Source organism: Bradysia coprophila, unplaced genomic scaffold, assembly GCF_014529535.1.
Source record: "Bradysia coprophila strain Holo2 unplaced genomic scaffold, BU_Bcop_v1 contig_70, whole genome shotgun sequence".
Taxonomy (NCBI): domain Eukaryota; kingdom Metazoa; phylum Arthropoda; class Insecta; order Diptera; family Sciaridae; genus Bradysia; species Bradysia coprophila.
In genome coordinates, this window is record NW_023503941.1 from 4,437,155 (window position 1) to 4,452,462 (window position 15,308).

Here is a 15,308-nt window from a genome sequence, read left to right on the forward strand (position 1 = left end):
ATAATTATTGAAATATCGATATTTTGATAATTATCGATATTTTGATAATTATCGATATTTTGATAATTATCGATATTTCGATAATTATCAAATTATCGATAATTCGATAATTATCGATAATTATCAAATTATCGATAACGATTTGATATATCAATTATCGATAAATTGTTTTGATTGATATTATCGATAATATAAAAGGTCTCCCATCCCTATTGGTCACCCAAAATGACCTTTTTCAATAAATTCTTCTTTAACAATACCAGTTCCATCCGGAACTTCCAATTCGAATAATTAGAATTATTCAATTTTACGATTTTTACTTGACACATATCCGACATTTTCGTCAACTTTTCTTGAAAATTATTTTCCTCTATTGCAATGAAAAACTGATTTAAACGATTTATTCTCTCGTTAGCTGGGACCCAAAACCTGTTGGAATATCCAGATTTATTGCGGAGGATTGAATAAAAGGATTTAAGTTCAATCTGAATAGCTTTTTTGCAAACAAATAATTTAGTGATGTGACGAAAGGCTTTTATCGAATGAATATTTTCCAGAATAAATTTTGACCGATTACTTGATTGAATACTTCAACACTATTCAGGTTTGACCTGAACCTGAACGAAAATTTAAGACTCAACCTGAACCTGACCTGAACGTGCATGAAAATTTCAGGTTTGACCTGAACTTGACCTGTTGACCTGACGTAAAGAAGAGAGTTTCAACACACAAATCTTGTAAAAAAGCGATAATATTTTGGATGAAAGTTCTTTATCCAGGTTTAATTCAATTCAGTTGACTTCAAAGACATGGCAGCACGGATAGTACTCTTCAACATAGCACATCTGGCCGGTGTGACCAGTTTGCTCCCTTTCGGAAAATCCCGTTCTACACTTGTCGATGCCGCTTGAGCAGGAAGCATATCGCGAGCCATCATACTCAAGCGAGGAAACTGTTGTATTTGCGATTTTCAATAGTCTATCGGATCTACATTGCGGCCAGCCAACGGCAAGTTCAAATACTTCGGCAGCTCAGACGATATTCTTTCTACGCGGGACCGTTTGAACATATGTGCACGCAGTTCGTCATCGGAAGAAGGTTCAGGCTCGTTGTCGTTCTCATTATTTTCATAATGTTTGGTAAAGTATTCGGATACAAATGTTTTTATTTCGCGAATTTCGAGGGCGTTAGAACGGTGTTCCTTAAAATAGCTCAATTTCAATGCTGGGTGGAGAATTGTAGAGATAAACAGAATTATACATTGGTGGACTCGGACCTCGTATTTCTTGAGTTTACTTAGCGCACCCTTAGCAGCAATACGTAATGTTCCAGTGTGTTATGTGTTATCCAATTGAGGCTCGGAATGTAGGAAGGAATTGTCGAGTGCCGCTCCATACTCAGGAACTTGGTAGCACGATCAAATTTACGCAGTAGTTCTTCGACCAGATCTAAATACGACCATTCTTCGTCTACGAGCTGAAGTGAATGATGATTCGTGCACGTATAAAGCTCGCAATGCAACTTTCAATTCTTTCGCCCGTTGAGTTCCATCTCGATTTACAGTCAATAATGGGAGCACGATACTCAAGCCCGTAGATCCCTAAGCATTTTTTTAGTTTTCGTCGCAATTTAACTGAATTACGAATTTTCTTAACGATTTTTCGTAATTTGTCAATGATGACCGTGTCGTATTGCGACAGTCGTAACATCAGTGTCAACAGTAACATCCGATTGATCTTCCTCGTCGTTACCCTCCTCATTCATATCTATGTCCTCCAACACCTACAAAATAAGAAAATTCAAACATCAAGCATGGATGTTTACAGAAAAGACTCGTTAATTTCGCCACCTCGTTTTCAAAGTCATAATCTTCATCATCAAATTCGTCGTCGTCGGTTGGGGGAACTTTCAAAAGGCTCAACAAATCCTGAACAGCCAAATTGAGGATATGGCAAAGGCAGCGTAGTTCATTTTCAAAGCTGTTCAATCCATGCTCCTCCAACCAGTCAAAAAATGTAGGGAGTCTAACAAAATTGAATTGTAGGTCCAATCAGCATCCAGCCAGTGTCCACGAATAGCCAAAAATGGTAAAACGTTTCGAGATGTCCATCCGTCTAACGAAATTGATAGTTTTCCGGGTATTCCGGGTGACCAAGCCCTTTACGGTTTCCAATTTTTCATCGTATTTCTCCATAATGTCAGCTCGGACCGTTTTATCAGAAATAGGAACCGCTTCTGGATTTAATGTACGTATTCAAGTGTGACGAAATCGGGTTGCTCGGGTTCGGTGAACGGCTGGTCACTCATAACAATCCATTTAACAAGTGCTTTTCTGAAATTCCCTTATGAGAACGCCGAAAACTTAGTTTTTTAGCAATTTTATTTGACACAGACTCGATCAACTATTGAGTTCAGTTCAGAATCTTCATTAGTAAAACGAAATTATATCAATTTTATTACATTTTAACAGCTTCACATAAATTAAATCATGAACCGAAGCGATAGCGGAGGTTCGTGACGCTAGTCGACTTCCCTTAAAAAGAAAAAAGAACAACCAAAACGGGAGATTAAGGAACCTATATATAGGCGAACATTTTAACTTTTCCATACTGAACCGAATCAAACAAAAATTGTTCAAACGAAAGTACTCGTCAATACGAGTTCAACGAGCTATAATCATTGAAAACGATTATCTACATCCGGAGAAAACACTACTTGAAATGAAGCATCTTCACACATTTTCAGCACTTTACCCATATTCGAGTTAATAGAAATTTTTCATGTGGGTTTGATATACGTATTGTACAAGTACATTTGTTTGCGAAAACTGCTTCGCACTTTTGCTAAAACTTATATTAATTCAATTTTAACACTTTTTCACCGGCAAATCATAAATTAATTTCTGTAAATTTAATTAAAACATTTTCATGAACATTTCCAAAAAAACGCGCTTACCGTGGATTTACATAGCAACGTAAAAGTGACAGATGCAATGTTTTTTAAATACTGCAACCCGAAATTTCATTCATAAAATTAAAATTATGAATGAAATTTCGAGTTGCCGTATGAGAAAATTTTTGCATCTGTCACTTTTACGTTGCTATGTAAATCCACAGTTATATGAAAGCCATTATTTCATTTTTATGACAACAATATGACAGCTATAATGATGGTGTATGTAGTAGATCAGTGTTGCCATGCTTCATATAAAATGTGCGCGAAGATTATGAAATTGAAAAATTTGTTAGTTCGCAAAATTTTTGGAACATTCTGGAATTTCAGGTATTTATAAATTTGGTGTGTTGGTTTCAATGGAGAACGTGTGTTTAGGGTTAAAATGTCCAACAAAATGGCGGACAGCCACCATCTTGGAAATCGTATTAATTTTTTGTATTAATTTTATTTAGGCCTATATGGCACGGCATAAACATAGTTGACGTAAATTGCTAATCACATTCGAAGAATAATTCGATTGCGGAAAACTTTTTTCGATATTTCAAGAAAATGGCGGTCATCTTGAAATTTCTTATTTTTGAGATATTTCGGGTTATACAGCATGTAGAGAGTTGTGTTATCACTGTCGCTTGTACAGTTTCGATTGCGGAAAACTTTTATCGACATTTCAAGAAAATGGTTGTCATTTTGAAATTTCGTATTTTTTAAATATTTTTGGCTATAGGATAAAGTGTCGCTTGTACAGTTTCGTTGACGGAAAACTTTTTTTGATATTACAAGATCATGGCGGCCGTCTTGAAATTTCGTACTTTTGAGATATTTTGAGCAGATGCTGACGAAACCCTTCATACGACAATAATCATCTGCCACTTGTGACGCATTTTTTTTTTTAAATTTCGTTGTAAAATCTCAACGGTAAAATTCTCGTGAATTTTTCTCTGCGTTCGGCGCACAATGCGTCACCCTCAGCGGTATCAGTTATTTTGTAAGAAAGAACTTGCGTCACATTTACCCTTGAAGGGTTTTTTGACTGATATCACCTCTTTTGTAAGTATGTAATTTCGACACCATCAAAAAGCCTTATGGAAGTTAAAAAATTCTAGAGAAATCAGTCTGAATCCCAAAATCTAGAAACCAACATTAAAACACCTCACTCATGTCGAAAATAACCCAAATCCATAAAAAATCTGAGAGAAGTTAGGAAGTGCCAGAGGAATCAACTGTCATCCCAAAATTTAGGAACCAGCCTTGGAACACCTCACTCATGTCGAAAATAACCAAAATCCATCGAAAAATCACATGGAATCATCCCAGCATAGGAATCATCCCAAATTTTAGGAACCAACCTAGTGTTTTTGCTTTTTTGCCCCTTCACGTGATGTGCGGGAAAGGGAAGAGCTATAGCTCTGTTTGTCGTTCTAAATGATGTTTATCCGATGTGACCTTGAAGTTCAATAAATGTGAAAAGGCTCAATTCTTTTGTTTGCTTTGCTGTATTTTTTGGTGATTTCTTAGCAGCTTTCCGCGATTTCCTCAAATTTTCCATCAGCAGATTAGGCATGGGTGATAATGATAATGATTATCGATAATTATCGATTATCGATAATCGATAATTATCGACTTTTTTATCGAAAATAATCAAAAAAATATCGATAATCGATAATTATTGATATTGTGATAATTATCAAGATATCGATAATTCGATATATCGATATTTCGGTCCGAAAATCCGATATTTATCGATATATTCCGATATATCGGTATATTATCATGAATTTTCAGATAAATATCAAAATATCGATATGTTGATAATTATCGAATTTCGATATTTTGATAATTATCGATAATTATTAAATTATTGATAACGATATGATTAATCAATTATCGATTTCTTTCGATCGATATTATCGATAATTTTGAACGTCTCCCATCTCTACAGCAGATGGCAATGTCTCAATGCAAACTATCCTACACTTGTTCATGGAAAGTTTTGCTGCTGTCTTGTGTAAGAGGCTAGCGGAAGCAACTGAAGATGGTCAGTCCACTCTGACCTGTGACCGCCGCTAGTTCTCGAGGTCGAAACAGCTTTTCTTTTTTCTTTTTTTTCCACTTTACGTGATGTGCGAGAAAGGGAAGAGCTATAGCTCTGTTTGTCATTCCAAAGTATGTTTCCTTGACGTTCAATGTGGGAGGTAATACTTAATGATCCCCACAATTTCCAATAAGAAACGCATTCCGAAACAACACACACCTTTCTCCACACGACCATCCATATCATGCGCCAAAATATACAACACACACACACATAAATAATTTGGATTTTATATCCTACATCTCCTAATGATGAATTAGCGCAAAGTAATGCGGAATAAATTAATCTTCACAGAAATATTGCAAACAATTTTGTTTTTCTCTTGTTGTTTATGCCGCAAAAGTCCACGCAAACAAACCAACATCGTTTGTCAAATGGATACCAGGCTGTGGAGATGGAAGGGCTTGCAACCAGTTCCTGATTCGTGAACTGAATTGGCTAGGAATCGAGCCCTATCAACTGGCTTTTCTAATGAATTTTTAATTGAATCGATTTTAATGTCCGTGACGAAGTATTCCCAGATTTTCTGGACGTTTCTTACTTCCAATTGTGGCAACTCACTAAACTGTTCCAACCTAGTTTTTTCGGCCTCAATTCTAGCTTGGTCAGTCTGCCGGTATGGTTATGGTAACAGCTTGTCCAGTAGGTTAAAGGCGTCATGATTTGATGATAAAGAGAAAGGAAGAGCCATTTCCATTGCATGTCTTATGCCGATTATTCAAATTTTCATGGATAAGGTCGATTCAGCCCAGGCTATGTCGGTTAATTTAGCATTCACTACAGATTCCCTTTAGGACATCGTCGTATCTTTGTCAGCCAATGGAATTGCGTGACATTCAGTTATCGCGATGAAACATTCTTCAATTTGTTTGTAAATACCTGGAGGTCGGTGATTTTTCGATCTAAACAGATGATGACAGCCTAAAGGGTGAGAGGACAATCAAGAAGAAATGCGTTGTTTTACTGATTAACTCCATGCAGGTAGACTACCTAGAGGAATTATGATCCAAAATTCATTGAAAAATTATAACCACAAACACCACTAACACGAAAACGTCAACTTTGCTTTTTTTGACGTAATGAGTCCCGTTACTTTTGACATTAGGAGTCCCTTTTTACTGTCTGTACGCGAAGCTGTCACATACACATGATTTTTCATTTTAATTTGCCAGATTGTTCAATCGATAGGGCCCTTGATTAACTCTTCCTCTTCGAATTTTTCTTTTCTTTTTACCATTTGGTAATTTCATTGACTATGTGCCTAGCTAACGCAACATCCATTCGTCTTGTATTCATGTATACAAAAGTATCGAAATAGAATTCCTCTCGAAATGTATTTTTAGACAATAAACACCATTGTGTGTCCGCACATCGATTTCAACTACCAGACAGTGAACAGTCGACCACATTTTTATATAAACGAACAGTGAAAAGAAAAGTTCCAATCGGAGACATAGAAATGGCAAAACCAGAAAGTAGAAATCTATTCGATCACTTATACGGAGTGTTTTGTAATAACTTACGTGAATTGGGCAAAGCGTCGAGTTTTTGTCAATTGATTAAAAATGCCAATTCCGATCTGAATCGCATAACCGCATTGAGTAAAGTGTGCAACATTGTGCTGTTGGTAAAATCGGTAAAGAAATGCATGAGAAACAATTCGAAAAATGCTCAACGAACACAAGACATACTGGAGACGTACTACGCCAAAAAGGAGCATTGTAGTGACAGTGAAACTGATTTGATTGCTCTACTCAATTCGGCTTTGGCCAGTACTGAAATCGACGTTGAATTGAATTTCGACCGGCTGAACGATTTCGGCCGCAATGAAGTGAATTTCATCGAAAATTTACTTGTGAACAGCGAGGAAAAATCTCCCACATTCGAGGAATTGCTGTTGAGTGAAATACACGGCGAACGGTCGATCTATTTTTACAACGCCACCGAATACGAAGTGTGTATGCTTGAGGCGCTGCGTGGAATATATTATGCCAAAATTAACAGAAACCGTCCAAATGAATCGCTGTTTCCGTTGTTGTATTTGATATGCACAGCTTTGTGGAAGCTCAACCACTCGGAAATGGCATCGAATGTGCTACAATTATCGGTTAAATTGTTGCGAATATCGTCCTTGGACAATGCGGCGAAATCTGTGCAGACCGTGAAATTGGTAAAACTCATGAAAGTTGTCCAAGTATCATCGAAGGACGGAGGATGCGAAGCTGATCAACTAAATTTTAAGCCTTTCCTGGAACACAGAATTGAAACTATTCCCAAAGTAACGGAAACCAGTGACGTGCTGATGGGAGCGTGTAGCAGTATTGCATTGAAATGGCAAGTAGATCGGGGACGGCATGTTGTTGCAACTCAAACCATTCCACTTGGTAAATATCTAATCGCCTTTGCGACCATTAATTTTTGATTTTGCACAAAAATAGCATAAAAATCTTAAAACACTTAGCTGGCCGTAGATCAGGAAGGGACTATCTAATTATGATCACCTTCCAACTTACACCAGTAATTATGATTACCACTCAGGGACCTACAATAATCAGTCTGCTTCAAATTCCATATCCCAACAAAAATCTCTTCGAGAAAAGTGTGACGCAGTCTTTGAAATACAATTTCTAAAATGAATGATATCGCTAGAGTTGACGCTTTCAGCTTCGTTACGCAAAAATTAAATTTTACACCCAATTAGTTCAAACAAGCTGGCTTAGGTTTTCTCATCATCTGCCAAATAATTTTTACAAAAAAAAATTTAGACTAAACAACCAAAATTTTACCAAAAAAATCTGCGTCGCAAAGTGGCAGATGTTCAGGAACAGACCAGCAAGAAAATTTATCTGTCACATGCGACGCAGATTTTTTTGGTAAAATTTTGGTTGTTACCAGCTCGAAGAGATTTTTGTTGGGATATCAGTCGTTTTAGAAGTGTAGTCAACACTGCTTTTTATAACAGTTTACAGTTTTAATTCAAAAATTTTACGAAAATCGAAAATTTAACGAAATTTGAAAATTTGACGAAATTCGAAAATTTGACGAAATTCGAAAATTTGACGAAATTTGACGAAATTTGACGAAATTTGACGAAATTTGACGAAATTCGAAAATTTGACGAAATTCGAAAATTTGACGAAATTCGAAAATTTGACGAAATTCGAAAATTTGACGAAATTCGAAAATTTGACGAAATTTGACGAAATTCGAAAATTTGACGAAATTTGACGTAATTCGAAAATTTGACGAAATTTGACGAAATTCGAAAATTTGACGAAAATCGAAAATTTGACGAAATTCCAAAATCTGACGAAATTCAGAAAATTTGACGAAAATCGAAAATTTGACGAAATTCCAAAATCTGACGAAATTCAGAAAATTTGACGAAAATCGAAAATTTGACGAAAGTAATTCTCTATCTGCCACCATTCAAGAAATATCCCCAAAACCCCAATTGACCCACCCATTTCCAACTTTCGACATTTTTCACATATGCCCCTCTGTTCTACTCGTAAAACTCTGAGACTTTGCCGAAGAAAGTAATTCTCTATCTCTCATAACCCAAAAAAAAATAAGTCCTTTCATCCTACGCTCGAGTAGCTCAAAATTTGGTCACTCTAATCACTCTAGCTCAAACGAATCTGCCCCGATTTTTTTAATTATTTTTTTGTTCGAATCGTGTTACGAATACCTTTCATTTGATGGGTCGCACGCCTCTGTAGGTTTCAATACAGCTAAGCTACAGCCGAAAACGCGTTACCGACCCTCGAAAACCACACTCAGAAACCACTTCGAGGCCAATAAAACAAAATTCTGGTTTTTCCTGGGGTAATGGCGTATCACAATTTCATTTTTATGCCCACCCTGAGGTTCCTGCAAAATTTCATGGAGATTGGCTGACTAGTTTCCGAGATCGTCCGTCGATAGATAGATAGATAGATAGATAGATAGAAACATACAGAGTAAGTTGAAAGATTTTGATTGTTTGGGAAAAGTCAATTTGGTGCATTTTGTATGAAAAGTGACCAATTTCAAAACGATGTATCTCCGGCAATTTTAAACCTACATGGTCGAGTGATAGCTCGTTTTGCTCGTATTTGAAGCGAGAATATGATAGAATATGTTTTGTGGTGATAAAAACCAAAGGGTAGAAACTGAAATGTTCACCTATATATAGTTGCCGCGTCTCAAAAAAATTTCTTCGTTCTTTTTTTGGAAGTAAGACTGCGTCAAGTCCTCCGCTATCGCTCCGGACATGACCATAGTTACGGTTAAACAACCTCATTTTCGCTATAATCGGCGCGACTATTTAAATGATGTTATTATAAGCTGTGGATAGATAAACTGATTCCTTCTGTTTATTGATGTAATTCGGGTTCTTTCTAATATGAATCATCTCCAAAACACATCGCTTCTGCTTATTGTATTCAAATTCCAGTATTTCTACATCATCCCACTTCGGTTCATGTCCAAGTCCAAGAGTGACAACATTTTCAGTGATGGCACTGTGATCGATGTTCTTGATCTTAGCATTGTACTTATGCTGGTACATTCGGTTTTTCAGCTTCTGCTTCGTTTGGCCTATATAAATAGCCCCACAAGAGCACGCGACCACGTTTGATTGCTCCAACTTGACTGTTTTGTCTTTCAGTCTACTAAAGCAGAATCTCTTCACATTATTGTCACCTTTGCCAACTACCCTAAACTGTACCTTACAGATCGACTTAAGATTTTCAAACAAACCCTTAGTATACGGAATCGCTACAGTTGGCTTGTCGTGCTGTAGTCCATGTACTGGAAGTTGATTGTCCATTGACCTGCTGTCTTTTTGTGCAACTTTCAGTTTCGTTTTTGTTATGATGTCTTCTGTCAGCTTGTTCGGAACCATTGGACTGTAAAGTGTTTCTGAAAAGCTGGAAATTCTGCTCGTGGAATTCTGGATCGGAAAGCAACAGAACTTTTCTGTCATTAGCGCTACTGTGTTCTTCTTGCAGACTAATGGCAGGTGCGATTCGAAATTGATGTATCTACCAGACCACGATGGTTTATGGTACCAGTCCAATTTGATGCTGCAACCATCCCTTATGATAAGCAATTCCAAAAAAGAAATCTTTTGATTGAGTTCCTTTTCAATTGTGAACTGCACGTGTGGATTGCTGTCATTGAAGGCTTTGAGTATCTCGTCTGCTTTGTCTTCTGGGACAGCTGCGAGTATGTCGTCAACATCATATCTCCAGAAGAAGGGTAGTCGAAATCCAAGTTTGCTAATGACTACATCCTCCAAAATTTCCAGAATCAAATCCGAATCAAAACTGGTGATGACGGAGAACCCATTGGAGCACCGAAAATTTGTTGGTAAAAGGTTCCTTCATATTGAAAGGTGCATTTTTCGATAACAATTTTCAAACCTTCCAGAAAATCGTCATTCGGAAGATTAGTGTATTTTCTTATCGTGCTCCACTTTTTGTGTACGGCAGCGTATATTCACTTGGTATTTTAGGTATTTTAGTATAGAGAGAAACTACATCGAATGAAATCAAAACATAATTCTTAGGAAGTCTAACTCTCCGGAACTTCTTAGCCAACTTGAGTTCTTAATCGATCGATACGTCTTACCAACAACATTTTTCAGGATTCTGCTGTACATCTTTGATAGCCTGCTTTGTGTACTTTCACCAAACCATAAATCTTCTTTTTGATCTCAGTTACAGTAACTGAAATTAGCTTAGAGGATAATGATGTTTAGAAACTAAGAAGAAATGTAATAGAGTTTTCCCATATTTTAGTACATTCTGTCATAAAATTACTGCTGTCACTGCGCTTATTTTCATGTGAACCAACTTCACTGCTGTGACATTTCATAGGAATGAATCAATGTGAAGTTGTTTCACAAAAAAATAGTCCAATAAGAATGAAGTACTATAAAAAAATGTAGCGCCTCTACAGGCCAACCGACTAGGCGTAAAAGCTCTGCTTCTCATTTAATTTATTTGTTTAGAGACCTCACTAGGCTGTAAAAGGTTAATCACAAGTGCAGTCAGTACCACCGGCTAAACGTGACTTTCAAACCACGCCTCGAAGTATGCGAATAATACTCTCTGCGGAAAGCTGGTAGCTTAATTGTTATCTCGCCTAAATGTAGATTAGATTACTTAGATTAGAGGTGTGCGCCGATCTTAAAATAGACGGCGGCGGTGCGCCGACTGGTAAGGGATCGGCGGCGGCGCACCGAAAGAAATTTATAGTCGGCGGCGGTGCGCCGATCGGCGCGCCGATAAATTTACAAAAAATCTAAACTTTCGAAAATAATGCAAAAACATTTGAAAAAGCGTGCGCAATCCGTTTTCCGAACACTGAATTCTTACTATCTTGCGATCTGAAGTATCAACTACTTATACAAGGGGAATCAACTGAGACGTATCTCACCTTTTATATTTTGAATGTACAATTACTGACCTATTATCTTAAAAACATCTAATTTAATGAATCCAAGAATGATTAGTGAGTTTGCGTAAATGACACATAAGCTATAAGTCAACTTATAAGTTGGAAATTTTAAGTCACATCGTCATACTAGATGTTTTGCAGGTTTCTTATTTCTAACTTATAATTTATGTCATTTACGCAAACTCACTACTATTATCTTTCGATTTATGCAATAACCGTTCCCGTTGCCTTTAGTCCATCTTCGATGTAGGAGTGAGAATTAGATAAACTTAAATTTATAAGTAATAAGTGTATAGACTACGGTGTTACTGCCAGCTACAATGTGCAGATGGCACCAGCTTGTTCATCACAGATGACACGTCAAATATAAACCAACGTCACGCTGAATTCACGACCCATAAGCGATTCATTCGGAAATTTCTATTGAACAAATCGTCGATCACGCAGCGAGCCGTACTTAATAGTTCTTTCGTATCGAATCATAGCCGGAGAATTCCGTCTGTAAAGTAGATTATGTGTCGCATAGTTGTCAAAGTGTAGTCAACCACAATATGTAAGTTTTCATAGTTTAGCTGTGTACTGTGTACATAACCTAATTTCGTGGAATTCAGAATTTGTAGCTTTACATCAAGTACATCACTACAATAAATCGTTTCGTATCATGACCGCTCGATTGCTTACTCAATTCCTCTGATTACATCCCGATTAGCAAGACACAAAATCGACAGTCTCTTCCCCGTGGAATCAACATACGGTAATAAGGTTTTATTTCCCAAATTTTGTACATAAAGCAGCTAAAAATTGAAAATAAAGATATCCGTGTCTCGTCTTTTGACGAAAAAACTTGAAACCGGAAAGATTTTCCACTTTATAAATTCCTGAAGCATGTGATTTGCGCCATTTTCCACCCAAATTCTACATAAGGTCTTGAGTTTGCCACTTTACAATTACAGTAGTATTCACTCAGTTTTGACTGATGCACTGAATTTTGTTCTCTTTCTTCTTCCTCTTATCTGCATCAACAGGCAATAAGAGAAACGTCGTCTGCCGTCTGCCGCGCTCCATTCCATTGCACAGGAAATAGAGTAACGTACCCAAGGGTTCACGTTAAGTGAGGATACAGAAAAGACAAATGTTGTTTCGACCTCGGGTATCGATGGCGTTCCCAGGCCAGCGTGATCTGACCATCCTCAGTTGTATGTTTTAACAAAAAACTCCTTTCTACGCATATAGAAACATAGCAGCATATAGAAACCTGACTTATAAATTAAGAAAGATAAACATTTGCTAAAACCTTGTACTCAGGCGCACACTTTTGTATAGATTTTTCAATTTAAGTTTATATTGCCGCCCATTAAAATGGCTGAAAGCACTAAACGTATAAAATTTCGGCGCGACGAAAATACAATCGGCGGCGGCGGTGGCGTGAGCTATAATTTTTCGGCGGCGGCGCGCCGAAAATTTAGCAAAAAATCGGCGGCGCGCCGGCGTAAAATCGGCGGTGCACACCTCTAACTTAGATATCACATTGTCAACCAGGGCCTAATATTTGACAAGGTTTCACAAATGTTTACGCAATTTTTGTGAAACTTTGTCAAATGTTAGGCAGCGTTAGGCAAGTAAATGACAGGAAAACATTGACTCGTGTAGCAGTCGAGACGTAACAGGCGGTGCCGCCACTGTATATGTTTCAATAGAATATTGGATGGATTGTATTTGTGGCTGGACGAAATGTTGAAACGTGAAAATATTTCCCCACAAATTTTTTGTTGAGCGACGAAAAATGTCGAATTATGTCCTCCGGCGTAAAAATGGTTTTTAGAATATTGGCGTCAAAATAACGGTTGACCTCAATTATTTCAGGTACAACAATTATCACCGAACGACCGTTTACGTCAACCATTCATCCAAAGAACAATTTTCTATTTTGTCACAATTGTTGTCATGAAGTGAAGAATTTGGTGGCGTGTAAAGACTGCACAACAGTAAGAGCCGAAAGTGACATGTCGATATAGCTTCTCTAACTTTGTTTTCATCTAATTTCCAGGTTGTTTTTTGTAGTACACTATGTCGGTCAGCATGCCAGGCCTATCACCAATACGAATGTAAATTTATGAAAACTTTCACTTCATCGGAAGTGCTGGGCGATAAGGGTCTTCTTTGCTATCGATCCGTTTGCAAAACTGATGCACGAGTTTTAGAATCGCACTCTCGAGCATATCTAACGTTCGACGGAAGTGATACCGCTGAGGTGCATGACAATGAATTGGAGTGTCTCAGCAACAAATTCATATTGGGTTTAGATGCGTCAGGCAAGTTGGATTCTCAAAATTACGCATCAATCTTCGCACAATCACCAAACTCTAGTGCTCGACTCGGAGGTGAACTTTTGAAGCGAAGTTTTTCGGCCATCTTTCTCACTATTTGCTTAAGATTTGCTGGCTATTTCGAGGAAGCCGACGTCAGTGACATTGAAAATGGAAAGCTTTATGAAATCGAACAACACGTTGCATCGGTGTTACTCCGCTATTTGCAAAGTGCCAGCTGCAATTCGTATGCCGTCAGCAATATAAACGGAAGTAATCCACGGCGTGTTCAAATTAACGAAATTGGTGTGGCCACTTATCCCATACTGTCAACCATAAACCATAGTTGTAACAGCAATATTTATCGATTCACCATGGGAAACACGAGCGTTGTAAAAACTCTTCGAGAAATTCGAACTGGCGAAGAGATACTTGACTCGTACGGGCCACATTTCGCGTCCAATTCGATTGAAGACAGAATACGCTTTTTGGAAGAACAATATTTGTTCTGCTGCAATTGTCAGTCTTGCGATGAAAATTGGCTAGTTTACTCGAAACTACCGAAGCAAAATCTTAGCATTAAATGTCCTCAGTGCGACGGTGAATCAGCAGCCAGCGGAAAAGGCAAAAACGTTTGCCTGAAGTGTTCGAATACGTTCGACACCAGGAAGATTATGAAAATGACCAAAGAGTTGGAAATCAAATTTCAAGAGGCCAAACAACGGCTCCTGAATTCGAATAAAATGTCTACTGCGGATCATGAAGCGGTTCAGGGTGCAATTGTGAGGTATGCCAATGCTTTGGAGAAAATTCAGAAATGGCCCAGTCAAACGCTAATTGAATGTCAAGAGACGTTGAAATTATGTTGGAATTTACGGTACCAATAACACAACACACCACTTTGCACTAACCACGAGACATTTATTGAAAATCGTTTTGAGAAATTAAAGAACTTTTGGAGATTTTTTTTTAATAATTTCATTTTTTGTTAAATGTTGCCATGCCAAACTTTTGATTTCTCAAAATTGTCCAGAGAGGCGCGGGAATTCAGAGCTCCTAACTGTCAAACTTAAAATATGATTCCATCATTCTTTATAAAATCACCAAAATTCGACACAAATCTCGCCAAAATAACTAAGGTAAATATGGGCGAAGGTAATGCCATTCAGACTCGCGGCATAGCACATAGTTCGATACCTTTTTTTAAAATGGTTGAACATGATTTACTTGGCTTACTTGTGTATCACAAAATGTTTCGCCTATCACAAAACAGATGGCTCAGGTTTCTAAGCAACTTTGTGATTTTTAATAAAATTAATTTTTAGTAAAGATATTGCCACTGCAGATCTGATTCGGTTATATAGGTTTCTTCCAAGGTGAAATGAAATGTCGAACCGTCATCCATAGAGCCATAACCTCAACACTATCAACTATTCAATTGTCAAAATAACAAAGAAAAATAAGTTGTGGTTATGGTTCTATGGATGACATCGGTTCGTGTTCGGTTC

At 37.5% G+C, this 15,308-nt stretch overlaps 1 protein-coding gene across 1 annotated transcript; it reads left to right on the forward strand.

Annotated features, from left to right (window-relative positions):
• Window positions 1-6,421: 6,421 nt before the first annotated feature.
• Window positions 6,422-14,756, forward strand: LOC119083780 (SET and MYND domain-containing protein DDB_G0284059-like). Its single transcript, XM_037193582.1, has 3 exons — window positions 6,422-7,431; window positions 13,358-13,479; window positions 13,542-14,756. The coding sequence occupies exons 1-3, from the start codon at window positions 6,507-6,509 to the stop codon at window positions 14,685-14,687; spliced, it is 2,193 nt and encodes a 730-aa protein (XP_037049477.1). The 5' UTR covers window positions 6,422-6,506; the 3' UTR covers window positions 14,688-14,756.
• Window positions 14,757-15,308: the final 552 nt, after the last annotated feature.